We start from the raw sequence: 16,716 nt of genomic DNA on the forward strand, positions 1-16,716 counted from the left end.
CGCGATTCTCCGGTGTCGGGTTTTCGGCGAGGTCATTTCCTCTGGGCGCGCGGCTGGGCCTGCGTCTATATTAGATATATATTATATATATATATTATATATATGTATATAGTGTGTGCTGAGGGCCGCGGGGTGACTCACGTGTTCCGCTCCCTGCAGGGTGTGGCCACTGTAAGAAGATGAAGCCGGAGTACGACGGGGCCGCTGAGATCCTCAACAAGGGCTCTGACGTAAGTGGTGTGTGTGTGTGTGTGTGTGTGTGTGTGTGTGTGTGTCACACACTGTGCACGATTGCATATTTTATTGCATGGCACAGTCATGTCAGCGTTTTTTTCCACACCTTGGCTTTGTTTGTTTTGTCCTGACTGGACGGGCGCTATCTGGTCAGAGAGCGAAGGGCTGCAGTGATGTTAACCTGCAGGCGTTGCAACAGCAGGGCCCTGGAGAGGCCCTGGGGTGTCTTTAGTCAGAACCCCCAGTACGGCGCCAAGCCTCCTAAAGGGCCACAGCTTAGTCTGTTTCACATTAGGTAGGGTGTGGTACACACACACACACTCACGCACGCACAAACACGCGAACATGTCCACACGTACACATGCTCACACTCTTACATGCGCACGCTCACACACACACAGGCTCATCGTGGCGCCCAGCCCAGCCCAAGTCAGTGGGGAGATCCTGGTCATTATCTGCTGCGGATAATCTAGAGCCTCTCACTCTCCCCCTGTCCTCAAGGTCCATAACATCATTTATTTTCCCTCTTCTCCTCCCCTCACTCTCTCTCTCTCTCGCCTGTGTTTGTGAGTTTGGTTTTATTGTGCAGAGGGAGGCGGTGGTGTTGTTGTGCTGTTTGTGTTACCGTTCACCCTTCTAGTATTATGAACATGACGGTGGAACGTTCTACCGGCCATAACGTAGAGAAACCAATAATGTGTGAATCGGCGCGCTTTGAACCGAGGTGGTCCTCAACGCCTGTGTCTCTGCGGTCGGTCGAGCCCCATCGCTGATCCCCCCCCCCCCCCCCGCCCCCCCACACACAGAGTCCGGGCGTGCTGGCGGCGATGGACACCACCATCCACAAGGCGACCGGCGAGCGCTTCAAGATATCGGGCTTCCCCACCGTCAAGTACTTTGAGAAGGGCCAGGACATGTACGCCCTGCCCCAGCTCCGCAGCAAGGACAGCATCCTCCACTTCATGCACAAGTGAGTCTCTGCTCCGGCCTCTGACTCGCCTGCAGGTGACGGGGGGGGGGGGGCCAGTCGCCTGGAGAACGGTCTGAAGGGCTGCGCCCGCCCAGAGGGGTCTAGAGTCCATGAGGAGCGGACCACGGGGCCAGGGGGGCGTGGTCAGGTCACAAAGTCTGGTGTCTGCATCAACGATAAATAACACTTAAGTTATTAAGTTATAAGTATATGATATTGACTTGCTGAATGACTAATTCAGAGGTCAACCTATGAACCGTACACGTTGCATTTAAAACCAGATAAGTAGGAGTCTCCATAACGGAGTCCAAATGGCGCCAGTCTGAATAATCAGTGTTGAGTCCGAGACGTGTGTCAATGATATCCTCACTCCAACCGGCTAGTGCTACAAGCTCATCGTATTCTTCCCTTGCGTGACGCGCCCGCCCCGCATTCAGCCAAAGGAGTGATTTAAGAGTCCATTAATCGCCACAATAATTTGATGCATTTCGTCTTTTTGATTCATTTGGAACAACCTCCTGTTCTTTAATGGAACGATTTATATTTTAGGGGCCGCTGTAAAAAGTAACGGCCAAGGTGATGGTATCTGTGCGGCTGTTGCTATTAGGGCCTCGTAAAGCTAGGGGTCGACCAGAGGTCACGCTTTATAGAGCGGGTCGCTTCCGGGTTGGAAAGCAAAGAATTAATGCACCAGCTCACGTTTACTCACAGCTCACGTTCATCAATCTTGAGAAAGAAACTGGACTAAGTTTACTCTGTTTGTCTCTGTCTGTCTTCCCCTCTCCCTCTTCTCTCCCTCCCCCTCTTCCTCTCCCTATGCCTCTTCCTCATATCTCCCCCTCTTCCTCTATCTCCCCCTCTTCCTCTCCCTCTTCCTCCCCCTCTCCCTCCCCATCTTCTTCCCCCTCTTCCTCTATCTCTCCCTCTCCCTCCCCCTCTCCCTCCCCATCTTCTTCCCCCTCTTCCTCTCCCTCTTCCTCTCCCTCTTCCTCTCCCTCTTCCTCTCCCTCTCCCTCTCCCTCTCCGTCCCCCTCTCCCTCCCCCTCTTCCTCTCCCTCTCCCTCCCCCTCTTCCTCTCCCTCTCCCTCTCTCTCTCCCTCTTTCCTCTCCCTCCCCCCCCCCCCCCCCCCCAGCCCCCAGGCGCCCCCGCCCCCAGAGCAGTCGTGGGAGGACCAGCCCTCCAGCGTCATCCACCTGGGCTCGGAGGACTTCCGGGAGGCCCTGAAGAAGAAGAAGCACGCCCTGGTCATGTTCTACGCTCCCTGTAAGTGTGTGTGTGTGTGTGTGTGTGTGTGTGTACATGTATATTAGTGTGGGATATTGTCTGAGCCAACGTCGATTCTTTTCCCAGGACTTGTCTGTTGTGCACCGTGTCAGATCGTAGATTTCGGAGATTTGATTTCATAAAAGAAATCTTTATTTTATGCCCATCGCGGGAAAGCGTTGCAGGCTAAGTACTCAGATCAGCAGCAGTAGAACCCCACCTCAGCCACCAGCACCCAGGGGGAGATGACTCCAATAAAAGTTAATGGATACTGATGTTTGGAACATGTTGACATCGCTCCAACTACTGCATGCAGCCTAATCTTATTACACAGACTCATACAAAACAATGTGCACCGTGTATAATATCTATCTATAGATGAATGAATGCTGATGTCAATTGGAAAAGCAATATGTGGTGTGTGTCAACGGGGTGCAAACATACATTGCATTATAAAGGAATCAAACAGGAATTTAAAGGAACTGCAGTGGGGGGATGAGGCGGTTTGATGAGGCCTTCGTGACAGCAATAGCAAGCACACGTTCATTTTATTCACGACAATGACACCATGTGGCTCTCATGACTTTTAAGCTTTAAAATGTCTTGTATTTTTTTTTTTTTGGTGCGTGTGATTGGCCATTACAAGTCATCTCAAAATGTGGCAAAGTGACATCTAGAGTGTTCACCTTGATCTATGATGATGGATCAGTCTACCAGTTGGTCCAGTCCCAGTGGACTGGACCAACTGGTCCATCGTCTCCCCACCGTCCGTCTGGTGATGTCAGTGTTTCACCGTGCAGGGGGCTCCTACTGCCTCAGCACTCACAACCGCTGCTATAATAAGGGCTCTTTAGTATAAAAAAGATAGATAAAACTATACTAGCATTTGCCATAATTCCCCCGCTTGTGTGAGGAAATACAATATTAGCAATGTGCAATTTAGAATGATCTTGGCGTCCGCCCAAACGTCCGTTTGTACCAGCCTCTGTTTGATCAGCAGGGCCGTTTGTTAGAGCAGACTGTTGGGTGGCGGCTGAACACGTATCAGACAAGCCACCCTCCCTAAGACCATTATCCTTTTGTTGCTCTTTGCTCTGGTTTCTCTCTCTCTCTCTCTCTCTCTCTCTCTCTCTCTCTCTCCTCTCATCTCTCTCTCTCATCCTCTCTCTCTCTCTCTCTCTCTCTCCTCTAATAATCCTCTGGAAACGTAAGGAGCTAATTGGCTCCTTGTGTACATATTATGTATCCACACAGCAGTCGGATGCGCTAAATACCCCATTAGCAGCCATCTGAACGCGTTGTGTTAAGTGCTGTTTAGTTACAATACATAATGATTCAGTGGGTTTTAACATCCCCTGAACAATACGTATGGCGCGGCGCACACTACGTCTTGTGTTAAATCACACCCCACGCTGGTCACAACAACCCCCTCTACCTGTCCTCCCATCTGTCTCCCTCCCGGCCGTCGTGACGCTCTCGCCTTCCGTCTCGCCGTTCCTCTTCATCCGTCATCTCTCTGAGTGTAATCTCTTCTCGTCACTCTTCTTTCTGGCACTGAATGTCTTTTACTTTTATTTAGTCTCCCTCCCTCTCCGTCTCTCCTCTCCCGTCTCTCTCTGGCTCTGTCGCTCTGTAATTATGTGGGCACAAAGTGAAGGACAAAAAAAAAATGAAAAGACAATCTGGGCTGCGTGGAGGACGGACGAGGGCAGCGGGTGTCGTTACGGCGCGCGGCTCTTAGTGTCACGACGGTAAACCTGTGAAACCAGAGAGGCACTCCGGCACAATTACACGCTACATGCACTCTGTTCCCTCGCCTCGCTCCCTCCTCCCTCAGAGTGTCTCTTCTGCAGCAACGGAAGGCCGCCCCTGTCACCAAAACCTTTGGGTTTAAAAAGTGTGTGTGTGTGTGTGTGTGTGTGTGTGTGTGTGTGTGTGTGTGTGTGTGTGTGTGTGTGTGTGTGTGTGTGTGTGTGTGTGTGTGTGTGTGTGTGTGTGTGTGTGTGTGTGTGTGAACCGCGGAGGGAGCTGGTTAATTGTTACAGTAATTCTTCCCCCTCGTGACACACACAAGAGTGTTGAAAAACAAAAGCACCCGTTTGTGTTTGCCGCCGTCGTTTGGCTCAGGGTTCTGGGTTCTGAAGCGGCGCCATCAGCCAATGGGCTCTGAGGAGATGGATCAGTGAAATGGCAGAGCAGCTCAGTTGTGTTGTTGATGAGTGAAGCAGCCCTCAGTCTCCCCTCCGTCTTTATGTTTCTTAGTAGGACAGAGTAGTGGACAATTGAACATCAGACTACAAACTGCACCACCGTCGTGCTGTCAATTGCTAGTTTGATGATCTTGTCTTAAAAGCCCTTTGGGAGACTGCGTGACTCACTTCCATAATGACCAGTGTGTTGCTGATTGTCTTGTCTATCAGCGTTGTTGTTTAAGCACAAGGCACTGTGAAGAAACGTTAAAATCCTTAAAAGTTATTTGGGCCACTCTGAAGTAGCACTGCACAAAGAAATGAAAGTTCAAACTCCTGCAATATCCTTAGCAACGTGACTCGTTATTGTATTGAAAGCAGCCGTCTGGTTCTAAATGAATTCCCCTACTGGGACTATGAGTCCTTTGTATCTTCTCAACATAATCTGTGCAGTACCGTAGTCTTGACAATATGGAAAGGCTTTGAAACAAACTGGTCCCTGTTAGACATGCAAGTACAGTGAAAACAGCTGGTTAGCCCTTCTGCCCCACACAGCAATATGGCAGAGACGTCCTCCCCCTGTGTGGGCCATACCGTATGGGGCTAGGCGTACAGTGTTCCTGGGCCCAAAGGGGTAAACATTGTATTGAACGTTGGACAGCCAATGGGGGAAAAGGAGATGGATTGGGGGGGGGGTGGGGGTTAGGTCAGTCAATTTTACGACGGTCATAAAAAGATTTATTACACTTCATAAAATAAAAGTGAGCTATCCCTAACGTAGGCTAATCCTGTAAGGCACATGTCACTTTTTATGGGCCCGGGTGTTTTATGTCTCTTCAGATATGTCTTTGAGGAAGTGCGATGATATAACGCCATCGATTCCTTGTCTTTTTCTTTCTTTTTTATGAATACCAGTCCAATCCGATGTACATGGTGTTAGCACCCAATAGCATTGGAGTACCACTGTGTGTGTGTGTGTGTGTGTGTGTGTGTGTGTGTGTGTGTGTGTGTGTGTGTGTGTGTGTGTGTGTGTGTGTGTGTGTGTGTGTGTGTGTGTGTGTGTGTGTGTGTGTGTGTGTGTGCGCGCGCGCGCGCGCGCACCCCCCCCCCCTTATTGATCAGGTAATCATTGATATTGATCATTGGTCAGCTAAATAAAATTAAAATGAATAATTTTGAAAATAAAGTAAACGCAAAAAGTGTATAAATGCATTTGTTGACACCAGTGTGTCGTCTGCTCTCCTCTAGGGTGTCCCCACTGCAAGAGCTCCGTCCCACACTTCACCACCGCCGCGGACACCTTCAAGGACGACCGCAAGGTACCCCCAGTGTGTGTGTGTGTGTGTGTGTGTGTGTGTGTGTGTGTGTGTGTGTGTGTGTGTGTGTGTGCTGTATATTATCAGCACATGATGGGAGTCTAATCACCATTATTCTCTGTATTTGTGAGACGTTGACGGCTGAAGCTCCCATCTCTGTGGTGTCGGTACAGAAGCGCTCATGTTGTTTGTGTGCTACAATGGGTAAATATTGACCCGCAGTATGGTAATTCATTATATTAATTCATTATATTATATGTGTTGCCCTTTACGAGCAAATATGCTAATGACGTTTACACAATAAAAAGAGGATACTGCTGTAAGGGGAGGAATAATAATAAGTGTACTTTTTAAAAAAAGCACACATTGTTAACACTTAAGACAAACGACGCGTTAAAATGAACAAAAGTCATCAAATTGAAGCACATTCCCGTCATCAGAAGTGGGTCAAGGTCACGTGTGAACGCAGAGCCCCATGAGGTCAGAAGTGGGTCAAGGTCACGTGTGAACGCAGAGCCCCATGAGGTCAGAAGTGGGTCAAGGTCACGTGTGAACGCAGAGCCCCATGAGGTCAGAAGTGGGTCAAGGTCACGTGTGAACGCAGAGCCCCATGAGGTCAGAAGTGGGTCAAGGTCACGTGTGAACGCAGAGCCCCATGAGGTCAGAAGTGGGTCAAGGTCACGTGTGAACGCAGAGCCCCATGAGGTCAGAAGTGGGTCAAGGTCACGTGTGAACACAGAGCCCCATGAGGGGACCCGCTCCGGCGCGTCCTGAGAGAGTTCCACTCTCCAGCTTTTGCACCCCGCCGCCTCAGCCGTCTCTTCCCTTCGTACGTTTCACCCCACGGGACCGGGGCCCCTGACCCCCGCTTCACTCGGGGCTATGTGAGGTTGTGTGATGTTTGCGGACCTGAAACAAGGAGACACACCAGCGCTGTGCGGCCCTGCGTTCCCCCGTCCCCCGGGGCTGAGTGACCTCTCGTAATGCATTCCAACTCCCACTCGCTGTAAATACGCTCTCACTCCAAGGTTCAGCCCCGCTGACGCTTTCAGTACGTCCTCCTTATTATGTGACTCACTCCTTAAGCACGCACACGCACGCACACGCACACGCACACATGGCCACTCACACGCACGCGCACACACACACACACACACTCCCAGAGACGACGCGGTATTCCTCAGAGTGCCGTAATCCACGGTGTCAACACGTTACATCAACAGAGGGTGATCTTTTTTTTTAAGTGTCTAATTCTCGGATCATTCGGCTTGCTCAATAGTTTGGAATCTTCTGGAATCAGTTTCAGATGGAGAGGATTAGAGAACATATCTGTAGAAATCTGGACGGCAGTCAGGAGTGAGACTGCAGGAGTGCCTCCTACAAAGAGAGGGGGCTGTGCCTCAGGACGGATTGAGCCACGTGCCCGTTCTGTGGACCCAGGTCCTCAGAAATAGATTTTTCCTTTCTGTTGTTTTGTGTTCAATGGGTCAACAAAGAGTATCCTGTGTCCCTTCACACAACGTCGTTCAGGATGTGTTCCTCATGGTAAATGGATTGCATTTATACAGCGCTTTTATAACCAGCGGCCACTAAAAGCACTTTAAGATATTGCCTCACGTTCACCCATTCACACACACATTCACACGCACATTCACACACACATTCACGCACACATTCACACACACATTCACACGCCGACGGCGGTGTCAACCATGCTAGGGCGAAGCTTGTCAGGAGCAGTCAGGGATAGGGGTCTTGATCAGGGACACCTCGACACTCAATCTGGGAAGAGCCGGGGATCGAAATAGCAACCTTCCGGTTACCAGTCAACCCGCTGTACTTCCTGAACTACACGGCGCCCATTAAAGGACTTCCTAATAAAGCTATTACAGCACGACTACACGACTACAGTATTCATGTAAACACTGTAATGTGGTGCGTTGAAACGCATAAACGGACCCGCCTGACACACCTCAGCTTTTAGCCAAATCCACGTATTTATAGGGACAAGTAAAAGTGTCAATTTAATGTTTTATTATTGAGTTTTATTGATGTAGTGTAGCAGGCACAAAGGCCGGCCATTGTTTGGATGTAGCGGCCAAACAGCTCCTTCCCTGCCACAGGGTTCATGTTTAACGTGACATAATGTTCTTTAGATGAGTGTCGGTGTGATAGATCGACCCCAGTTCCTCCTGTGTGTCTCCTCCACACACAGCAACCTGCTCATCAAACCCGTCACCTAAAGCCGTGTTCATGGTGGGGGGGGAAATCACGGGTCGTGTTTTACGCTTCACTCAAAGTCCAGAGCTTGCCGTTCATTCACCGGGAGGGTAAATAAATCCTTGAAGGAATCCATTTCTGCCCCTGAGCAGAAGGCCTTGTAGTTAAAACATGGTGGACAGGAACGACGTTGTTTCCCTGTGTCCTCTGAATGGCATGACGTCTAAACTCTATTTATACCAGCCCCGCCCTCTGCAGTGTTTACCTCAGCTAGGTCTCCGTCTGTCAGCCAGAAACAAACGCAAACACGCCGAGCTCTGGTTGTGCACTCCCCCCCCCCCCCATTGAGACTTCCTGTGATTCGTTGCACACTTTGTTGGTAAGGTGCAATTGTCTTTGTTGTTGTTGTTGTTGTTGTTGTCACCATCCCAACGGCAGAGATTAAAAGCAGAGCCCGCCCTGCTTTGCGTCGACGGCGCTCTGTGAGCATGCCGAGCGCAGATGACGAGTCGACCCCTCCTACAAGGCCTGCGATGAGCGCATGCACTGAGCAGGAACCCGTCCTGCTGTCTGTCCCAGTTACCCATCCATCCACCCAACCTATTATATATAGATATATCTATAGATATATCTATTGTCATTCCACCTTTTGTGATCGTGTTTTTGTGAATAAGTGAATCCCCTCGAGCCTCTGCCTTCTGCTGGCTCCTGTGTTTTTCCACCCGAGCTTTAAGCTGAGGCTGCGGAAGTGACCGGGGATGCGGAGCGTCCCACCTCGTGACCTTATTCCCTCCTCCAGTCCCCGGGCTCTGGCCCTGGTCACGCCCCACTGTGGTCGCAGCTCTCCTGGCCGCGGCGATGCTTGAATGTTAAGAAACTCTGGATGTAGCGTCCGCGGCGTCAGACCTTGGGTTACACACCAAGTTTTGGAGGGTGTAGATCTGCTACTATCGATTGAGATTTTGGGAACCAGCAGGGGGAAACTATCCATGGCACATTGAAGGCAGGAATTGAGTGGTCGATAGTAATGAATATTCAATACCTTTTCAATAACTTTTTAATGAATCAAAAAATCTTTAAAATAAAAATATAAAACAAGGCCTCTAAAAATCCATAATGTAGAGATGAACTAGCCATTGGGATCCTAACTGAACCAAGAAAATATGTATTGGCTTTTTATTATGAGAATGAAATCGCATTTCCCTTTACCTGACGTGTTGAGGGGTCTTTCAGCATCACTGTAAACCGCCTGTAGGCCGTTAGAGGAACTGCATGTTGGTCGCGTCACTCAGTGCTACACAACAGTCAGTAATCCCAGTTCTAAAGCAGCCAACATGCCGGGGGGGGCAAGCTAACTGGAAACATGCTGCTCCTCAAGAATATGACAGAGAGATCAATGGGAGAGACGGGGACAATGGGACAATCGATAGCAACGATCGAGAAACGAGCCGCCACAGGTTTAATCTGCTGCTGTCGATTGCCAGCAACTGGGATTAGTCGCGTCTAGAGACGAGCATTGAGCTGAAGAAGGTCTGCTACCTGCTGTCCAAAGGAACCGGCCGACTGCTGTGCCTCCGTATTGATGCTTGCATCTTTCTCCAGATTTGCTCATTCAAACCACTTCTGACTCAGCAACACACCTGGTTCACACCTGGTTCACATCTGGTTCACTGACGAAGACCAGCGTAGCTGAAGACACGCTGGGGTCCGTCCTTAAGCCCCGCCCCTCCCAGCGGGGGGGGGAGGGGCGGGGGTTTCTTTCTTTTTCAAAGTTTATTAGTTTTGAACGCGTCGTGTGTTCAAATAAGTGGACTTTACACTTCCTCGGGTGGCTGGCAATAAACACGCCTAGAATGAAGTGGATCAGATAAACGGTTCTAGGGATATGCAAAGGAAATAAACTAACACGCACACACACACACACACACGCACACACACACACACACACACACACACACACACTCCTCACTTCATAGGTAGTTAAGGATCATTGATGTGGATCACTGATGTTTACTACCCGGTTCTGCTCGTTCAGGGGCCTGTGGTGGAGGATATTGAGGATATTGATGATATTTTCAAGCAGATTCATCAGTGTAAAAAACATGTAAGGTGTGTGTGTGTGTTGACAACAAACCTTTGTGTGGTATTTTTGTTATCTTTATTCTACTGTGAGCGTAGGGTTACACACTAACAGGGTGTAGAGCTGGCAGGGGGACTTAGGAACTAATTGGCTCAATGTAGAGCAAGGACCCCTTCTAGACCAGGCAGGAGACGGGCCCCCGGGCCCCCAGGCCCCCGGGCCCCCGGGCCCCCGCTTCAAAGACTCTTCGGCCCGTCTCAAGAGGGTCCATAATGTGCTGGACCAGGACAAGAAGTCCTTGCACCATGCAATACGTCATCCCTTTAGTCTGAAACGCTGTGTGTGTGTGTGTGTGTGTGTGTGTGTGTGTGTATATATATGTATATATATATATATATATATATATATAACAACAGCAACATTATTAATCAGGCCGAACGGTTCAATGTGGTGAACTCCTGCTGGGGAGCGCAGTGGCGGCGAGGTGAAAGCGTCTGGTTGTGTTCTGTCTGGGTGACTAAGCCCTCCTCTGCATCCGGTGCCGGCACGAGCGGAGCCTTCCGGAAGGCGGGCGGCTGTTTGACAGTGACGGGTTCTCCGGGCCCGGCGGTGAGCATCCAGGGAGGGGGTGACATTTCCGCTGGCCAAAGGGCCGCTCTGAGTGAGTCATATATCAGCCGGCCGACATTTACGGCTCATTGGGACGGCGTGCCGCTAATCGATGTAACGCCTCGCCGCATAACTCTCACTTGTTGGTTTCTTCTGTTTTCTTCTTACTAAGCGGGCGGCTGTTTTGTGTTTTTTTTACCATTTAGTTTTGAAGCAGTTTAACTTAAAAGAGGAGTAAGAGGGTGAGTGGGCTGCTAGCTAAACCTAGGAAGAGCAATAACGTCCCGGGATGAGAAACGTCCGTCTGAGCAGCAGAGCAGCAGAGCGCATGTGAGCACTTACCATAAACAACGAGGTGAAGCTCCGCGCTGCATTCTTTCATTTCTTATATTGCATGTCCGAGCCAGGCAGTTAAATATGGTGATTTAACCAAAAACAACCATGCACTGATATTCGCCGGCCATTAGGGCACACACACCAAGGAAATGTTCAACATGTGTTTGCATATGGACTACAGATGTAAAACGACATCATACAATGCATATTCTTTTTTTTTATAGTCAACATCTGATGCCATTTAAACAATGCCTTCCTGGAGTTCCTCGTGCAGCAAGGCGTTCCACGGCCCAGTGTTGAAGCTCTCCTTTAACCCGCGCGTCTGGGTTTAGTTTCCACCCTCTTTGATAAAAATCAGCCTCTTCTTGTGATTTCCCATATGACCAGAAAATGTAATCAGTTTCCTTTGTGGCGTGTACAACAATCCGTCCTTCAAAGTGTCCTGGGTTACAGTTACCAGAATGCCTTTTAGGTTCTTTCCACACAAACTAACTTGTTGGCTCTGCGTTAAAAAAATGCTCACACAGGGACGGCTAGTTAAAGACAGCTGTGTGCTACTCGTTTGAGCCGTATTAATCGCTGGTCCTTTTGTTTATCGTCCCTTCAGATTGCATACGCTGCGGTGGACTGCACCAAGGGACAGAACCACGAGTTGTGTAAGCAGGAAGGGGTGGAGGGATACCCCACCTTCATCCACTACAACTACGGCAAGTTTGCAGAGAAGTACAACGGAGACCGGGGGGTAAGACACTTAGTTTTTTTTTTCTTCTTTTAGAAAGAAAGAAAGTTAAGTGAGTTTCGCCAGGGAGAATAACATGACACGCTGCATGACTTTGACTGCAGATCGCAATCGAAACAGCCTCTTTAAACGGCTTATTGCCTGTGACTCTCTCTACCAGCCGAAACCAGGCAGTGGTTAGGGCAGTGGTTAGGGCTGTGGTTAGGGCACTAGGGGGTTGAGATATCCCTAAAGACTCTCTCTACCAGCTGAAACCAGCCTGTGGTTAGGCCACTAGGGGGTTGAGCTATCGAAAAAGGCTCTCTCAAGCCGTATTATCTACCAGCCATATTGTATCAAAAGCGATATATTGTTTCACCTTCTGATGACAAATGTACTTACTGTAAGTCGCTATGGATAAAAGCGTCTGCTAAATGCCTTAAATGTAAATGTAAATATTTGGGATGCACCGAAATGAAAATTCTTGGCCGAAACCGAAAACCGAAAATGAGGAAACCAAGGCCGAAAACCAAAAACTGAAACACCAAAATAAATTATTATGCCAATTATTAGTAGGCCTACCATTGCATTTATAGCTATGACTGTGTACTAACCTCACTCAAATCAAGGCATTGCAATTCAAAGAATAAATAAATTACAATTATTAAAAGTATAAAAATATTTATTTAGCACTGAAAAAACAACAACAACCTAAGCTCGCGGCTGACAGCCGACAGCTCATAGAAGCGGTCTCATAGCGAGCCGTCGCTAAAGACGGCTCGTTTGGATGAAAACAAGGTTGTAGCTGGTTCTCTAGATTACTACATTTAGTCTTTTTCAGATATATGGAAATATGCCCACACCACAGACATGTTGGCGCAGAGGCGCTTATCCAGACGAGCGTGTGCTGGCCGCGGTTTTTGTTTGCGTCATCACAATTTCCTGTTTCGGCCGTGTTGTTTCGGTGATAAGTGTTTCGGCCAAAAGCCGAAAATGCGCTTTTGGGCCATTTTCGGCCGAAAATTTTCGGTGGCCGAAATTTCGGTGCATCCCTAGTAAATATCGCCTGTGTGGTTTGTGCACTAGCGGGTTAAGTTAGCCATGGTGCACTTTTGATCTTTTTTGGTTTTTCACTCCCTTTCTCTACCGCTGTAAACTCTGTAACCGCCCGCAGACGAAGGCTCAAGACGAGTGTGCACACATGAGCTCAAACCGTTCCACGTCAGTGAACGACAGCGAGAACCGAAAAGTCTTTTGTCCGCAGATATTTACATGTCCCAGAAGCTCTCTCGCCCCGTTACGGCTGAACGTTCTATGACCGGAAAAACAAACAGATGTGTTGACTGCTGTCGTACCGTCCGCCGTCAGAACAAAAGCAGAACAAACCCTGCGTGTCCTTTGTGTCCCCACAGGAAGCAGGCTTCACGGGCTTCATGCGCAGCCTGAGGAGCCGGGACCAGGAGAAGATGAAGCGGCGAGAGGAGCTCTAGGATTGGTTACTGGTAGAGGGAGGGGGTGGGGGGCGGGGGGCGGGGGGGGGCGGAGCTTGTCATTGCACTGTGACCCCTTCACCTGGCAGCGGCCCCCGATCAGCACTGACGTGGGAGACTTGACGACCTCAGCGAAGGTTTACTTTTTATTTTAGATTATTCTAGCATGGTGATCATGTTTGTGAAAACACCGACGACCGAGTACGTGCAGTGCGGCCGGCCCCTCCAGACTTTTTCATGGATGTTTTAATGAGAGACATGCAAACAAAACTGATTTTTCTGTCCACAGATACTGTGACTGCATATGTAAAAAAAGAAAAAGAAAAAAAAAGGCTATACCTTATACTGTATCTATGCAATCCTGCCCCACCCCCCCCCCCCCCCCCCCCCCACCTTCACAGAATTTGGGTTGGGGGGGGTTGGGGAAGTGGGTGTTTATGTCCGTGCCAGTGGTGGTGGTAGTAAGAGACACCCCAAGTATAAAGCGATGAGCGTTCATGTTGTGTAGACGCCACCTGATGTGAATTACAGCAGTGTACACCGCTCTGTGACGTTAACACCAACGGGCTGAGAGAATTATGCTGATCTAGATTATTATACCTCTCTTCTGGTTCCAATATTTTTGTACAAAACTTTATGTCAGAATCCATAATCATTCTAGAATCCTCTGGAGCTACAATCACAGATCAATACATGCTGGCGTTGCCTCAACCTTTTAAGGGCCGATCCATGTCTTGGAAAATAAATAGCTATGAAAGTGCTATGTCGGAGGCTGTTTAATTTTCTTGCCGGTATGACTTAAGGGTTAGTTGGTGGACATTTTGTAAAGGTGCAGTTGCGCTTTGAAAAAGTATATGAAAACCAATGTCTTTGTTGATATAAAAAATGAGGCCTTAAATTAATAAAGTACATACCGGAAAGGCAGACAAATGAGCCGATCCAGAATCATTGTACACGTGTTCTGGGAGCATGGGTTCTTTTTGAAGTTCCCTTCAATCAGCAGACAAGAAAAGATATGTAGTGGGAAATATGAAATGTGAGAATCTCATGCCAAAAACCAGTATTGGTCTGGCCATCTGATATTTAGATGGCTCATATATTTTTAAACGTCCACGGTTCATTCCATGCCCAATAAATATCACCATGGACGTGCTCTCGCTGATGTCTCCGACAGGCTTAGTCGTGACAACATTTCCAGAGACCCACACCGGTCAGCCAGGGATGTTTTCTGTTCAAGTCCCTTCGGGCTCCTCATATCAAACCTCTGCTTTATACTTTGGAGATTCAGGGCACGGTTTTAATTGGGCCCGTCCTGTCCCACCATCTCGCTGCGTTTTGCCAAAGAGCGATGTGCAGGCAGAATACTTGGGAGAGCTCCACCTTTCCGGACCAAGGATGCTCCGACGTTGCCTCGGTGCGTCCCTCCCTCTCTGTCGCTCCGTCCGTCTGTCCTACCGCCACGTGGAGCTGTAACCCCGGGCCGGTTTCGCCATGCGTTCCTCGCCATTTGTATTAAAAGTCATTGTAGCTTCCCTTGCGCTCCCTTTCTCTGAGTCAGAGTGGTGGATACCATCTCACAGCCATTACTGTTACCGATGTGGCGCCTTTTTTAAAGCTGCGTGGGCTGCCCAGATTTAAGCTGCTATGAATATTTAAAGGCTTATCTGGAGCTGAACTTGTGTTTTATTATTCAATACTTTGGATTTCTCTCATTATGAAATAGGGTTCTCAGGGACAGCGAAACACAATTAAAGGGAACTAAGTTAGATTGTGAGTAGCATTCCGGCCAGACGTCTTTGGAGCTTGTAGTTTGAGTGAGATGAACGATTGTTTACATTTAAATTCCCAGAGGAGAAGACGGGGGTGGGGGAGAATAAAAAAAAAATGGTTGACTGGTCCACTTCCACGGTTCCCCCTGCCCTGTTACAACAAGATGCATGGAAATGTGTTGGTTCAACGGAGGGGGATAAAAGGAAAAATAATCACCATTTATTAAACCTTGACATTAATGGGCTAGTTCCAAATAAGGTTGTCTCCAGATTAACTTCTGGCTGACACCGAGTGGTAATTTAGTTTTGTTCAGTGATCAATATGAATATTACATTTGGTGGAGTATGCAGAAGCAGGACCTGCTGACTCCGTTTGAATACTGCTTTAGAGAATCGGCTGTTGACGTTTTTTCGCTGTATCTAGATGTTTACACTCACGTAGACACCATGGTTTTTACTCGTATGTATCATGTGCTTTATTCGTTATGGCCTGTAAAAAGATGTGACAATGTCCATGTACACATCATGTTCACTTTCCATATCATGTCGGTGGGGTGGGGGGCGAGCGATTTAATCACACTAATGCCAAGAAGTCATTGTTGCCTTTTGTTGATTGATCGGTCCCCAGCAACATGTAACAATAACAATAATGTGACATGAATGAGATTTGAAAAAGAATAATAAAAATCATACATTTCCAAAAGAAAGTGTGTTAATCACTCATGTTGATCATTGTCAAGATGTCCCAGTGTTATTTAAAATAAATGGCTTACATTTTTGTATTACAAATATCATCACACGCAAACAAATGGTACATGGAACTTCATGGTCTGCATTTAATCCCCAGACAATGGCTCACTCAGCACATGAAAACATTTGTACAGTGACATGCCCTAAATACTGATCTGTGCTCAGAGTTTTAAATCCATCATTCCAGATGGGCTTATTGGCTCAACCTAATCCTGGGGCCAGTCAACATCAACCATCAGAGAGCCATTGTACTGTATGTGTTGTTTAAATATTGACACGAAAACAAACAGAGAATTGCACTTAAAACAACAGTGCTGGGTCTGGATGTCGTTAATTTGAAGGCCTTCTTAGTAAATGTTTCATATTTTTTAATTTGATCCGGAGCCGTTGGGAAGCTTTGTTTCCAGTGTGTCTGGTTTCTGGTCAAATGTAAGGCAGACAAGGTATGATATGCTGGCATGCAAACTGTAGGGATTAGGATGTGTCTGACATTTAACTGTAGCAAAAATGATGGGTGCCCACAAATTATTTTATTCAGATTTTCCAGTTCGATCATCAACCGACAACCAACAGACCACAAAAATTATGTTTTTTTCTTTTTGTGGCAGCCTTGTTTTGTCCATGAGTTAAGGGTAAAGGTCTCTAAACAGGATAACAGGAGCTTAATAGCTTGAGTATGTAGGGTTGTTCATACAAAGTCAAGGCTTTTATTTTCTTTACAAGGTTGGTGTCTACCTCACCCAACCTTTGGTGGTGGTAATTGTCGTTTTG

The 16,716-nt window shown here is 48.1% G+C and overlaps 1 protein-coding gene across 1 annotated transcript in view; it reads left to right on the top strand.

Moving 5' to 3' along the window:
• pdia5 (protein disulfide isomerase family A, member 5) overlaps positions 1–14,186 on the top strand; it is a 38,290-nt gene extending 24,104 nt beyond the window's left edge. The window contains exons 12-17 of the mRNA XM_084478448.1: positions 160–230; positions 1,041–1,204; positions 2,338–2,468; positions 5,906–5,976; positions 11,826–11,960; positions 13,349–14,186. Of these exons, the coding sequence (XP_084334574.1) occupies positions 160–230; positions 1,041–1,204; positions 2,338–2,468; positions 5,906–5,976; positions 11,826–11,960; positions 13,349–13,426 (650 nt within the window). The 3' untranslated portion in view covers positions 13,427–14,186. The remainder of the gene's footprint in view (positions 1–159; positions 231–1,040; positions 1,205–2,337; positions 2,469–5,905; positions 5,977–11,825; positions 11,961–13,348) is intronic.
• Positions 14,187–16,716: the final 2,530 nt, after the last annotated feature.

The sequence above is a fragment of the Micromesistius poutassou genome, assembly GCF_964030765.1.
Source record: "Micromesistius poutassou genome assembly, chromosome: 14".
NCBI lineage: Eukaryota > Metazoa > Chordata > Actinopteri > Gadiformes > Gadidae > Micromesistius > Micromesistius poutassou.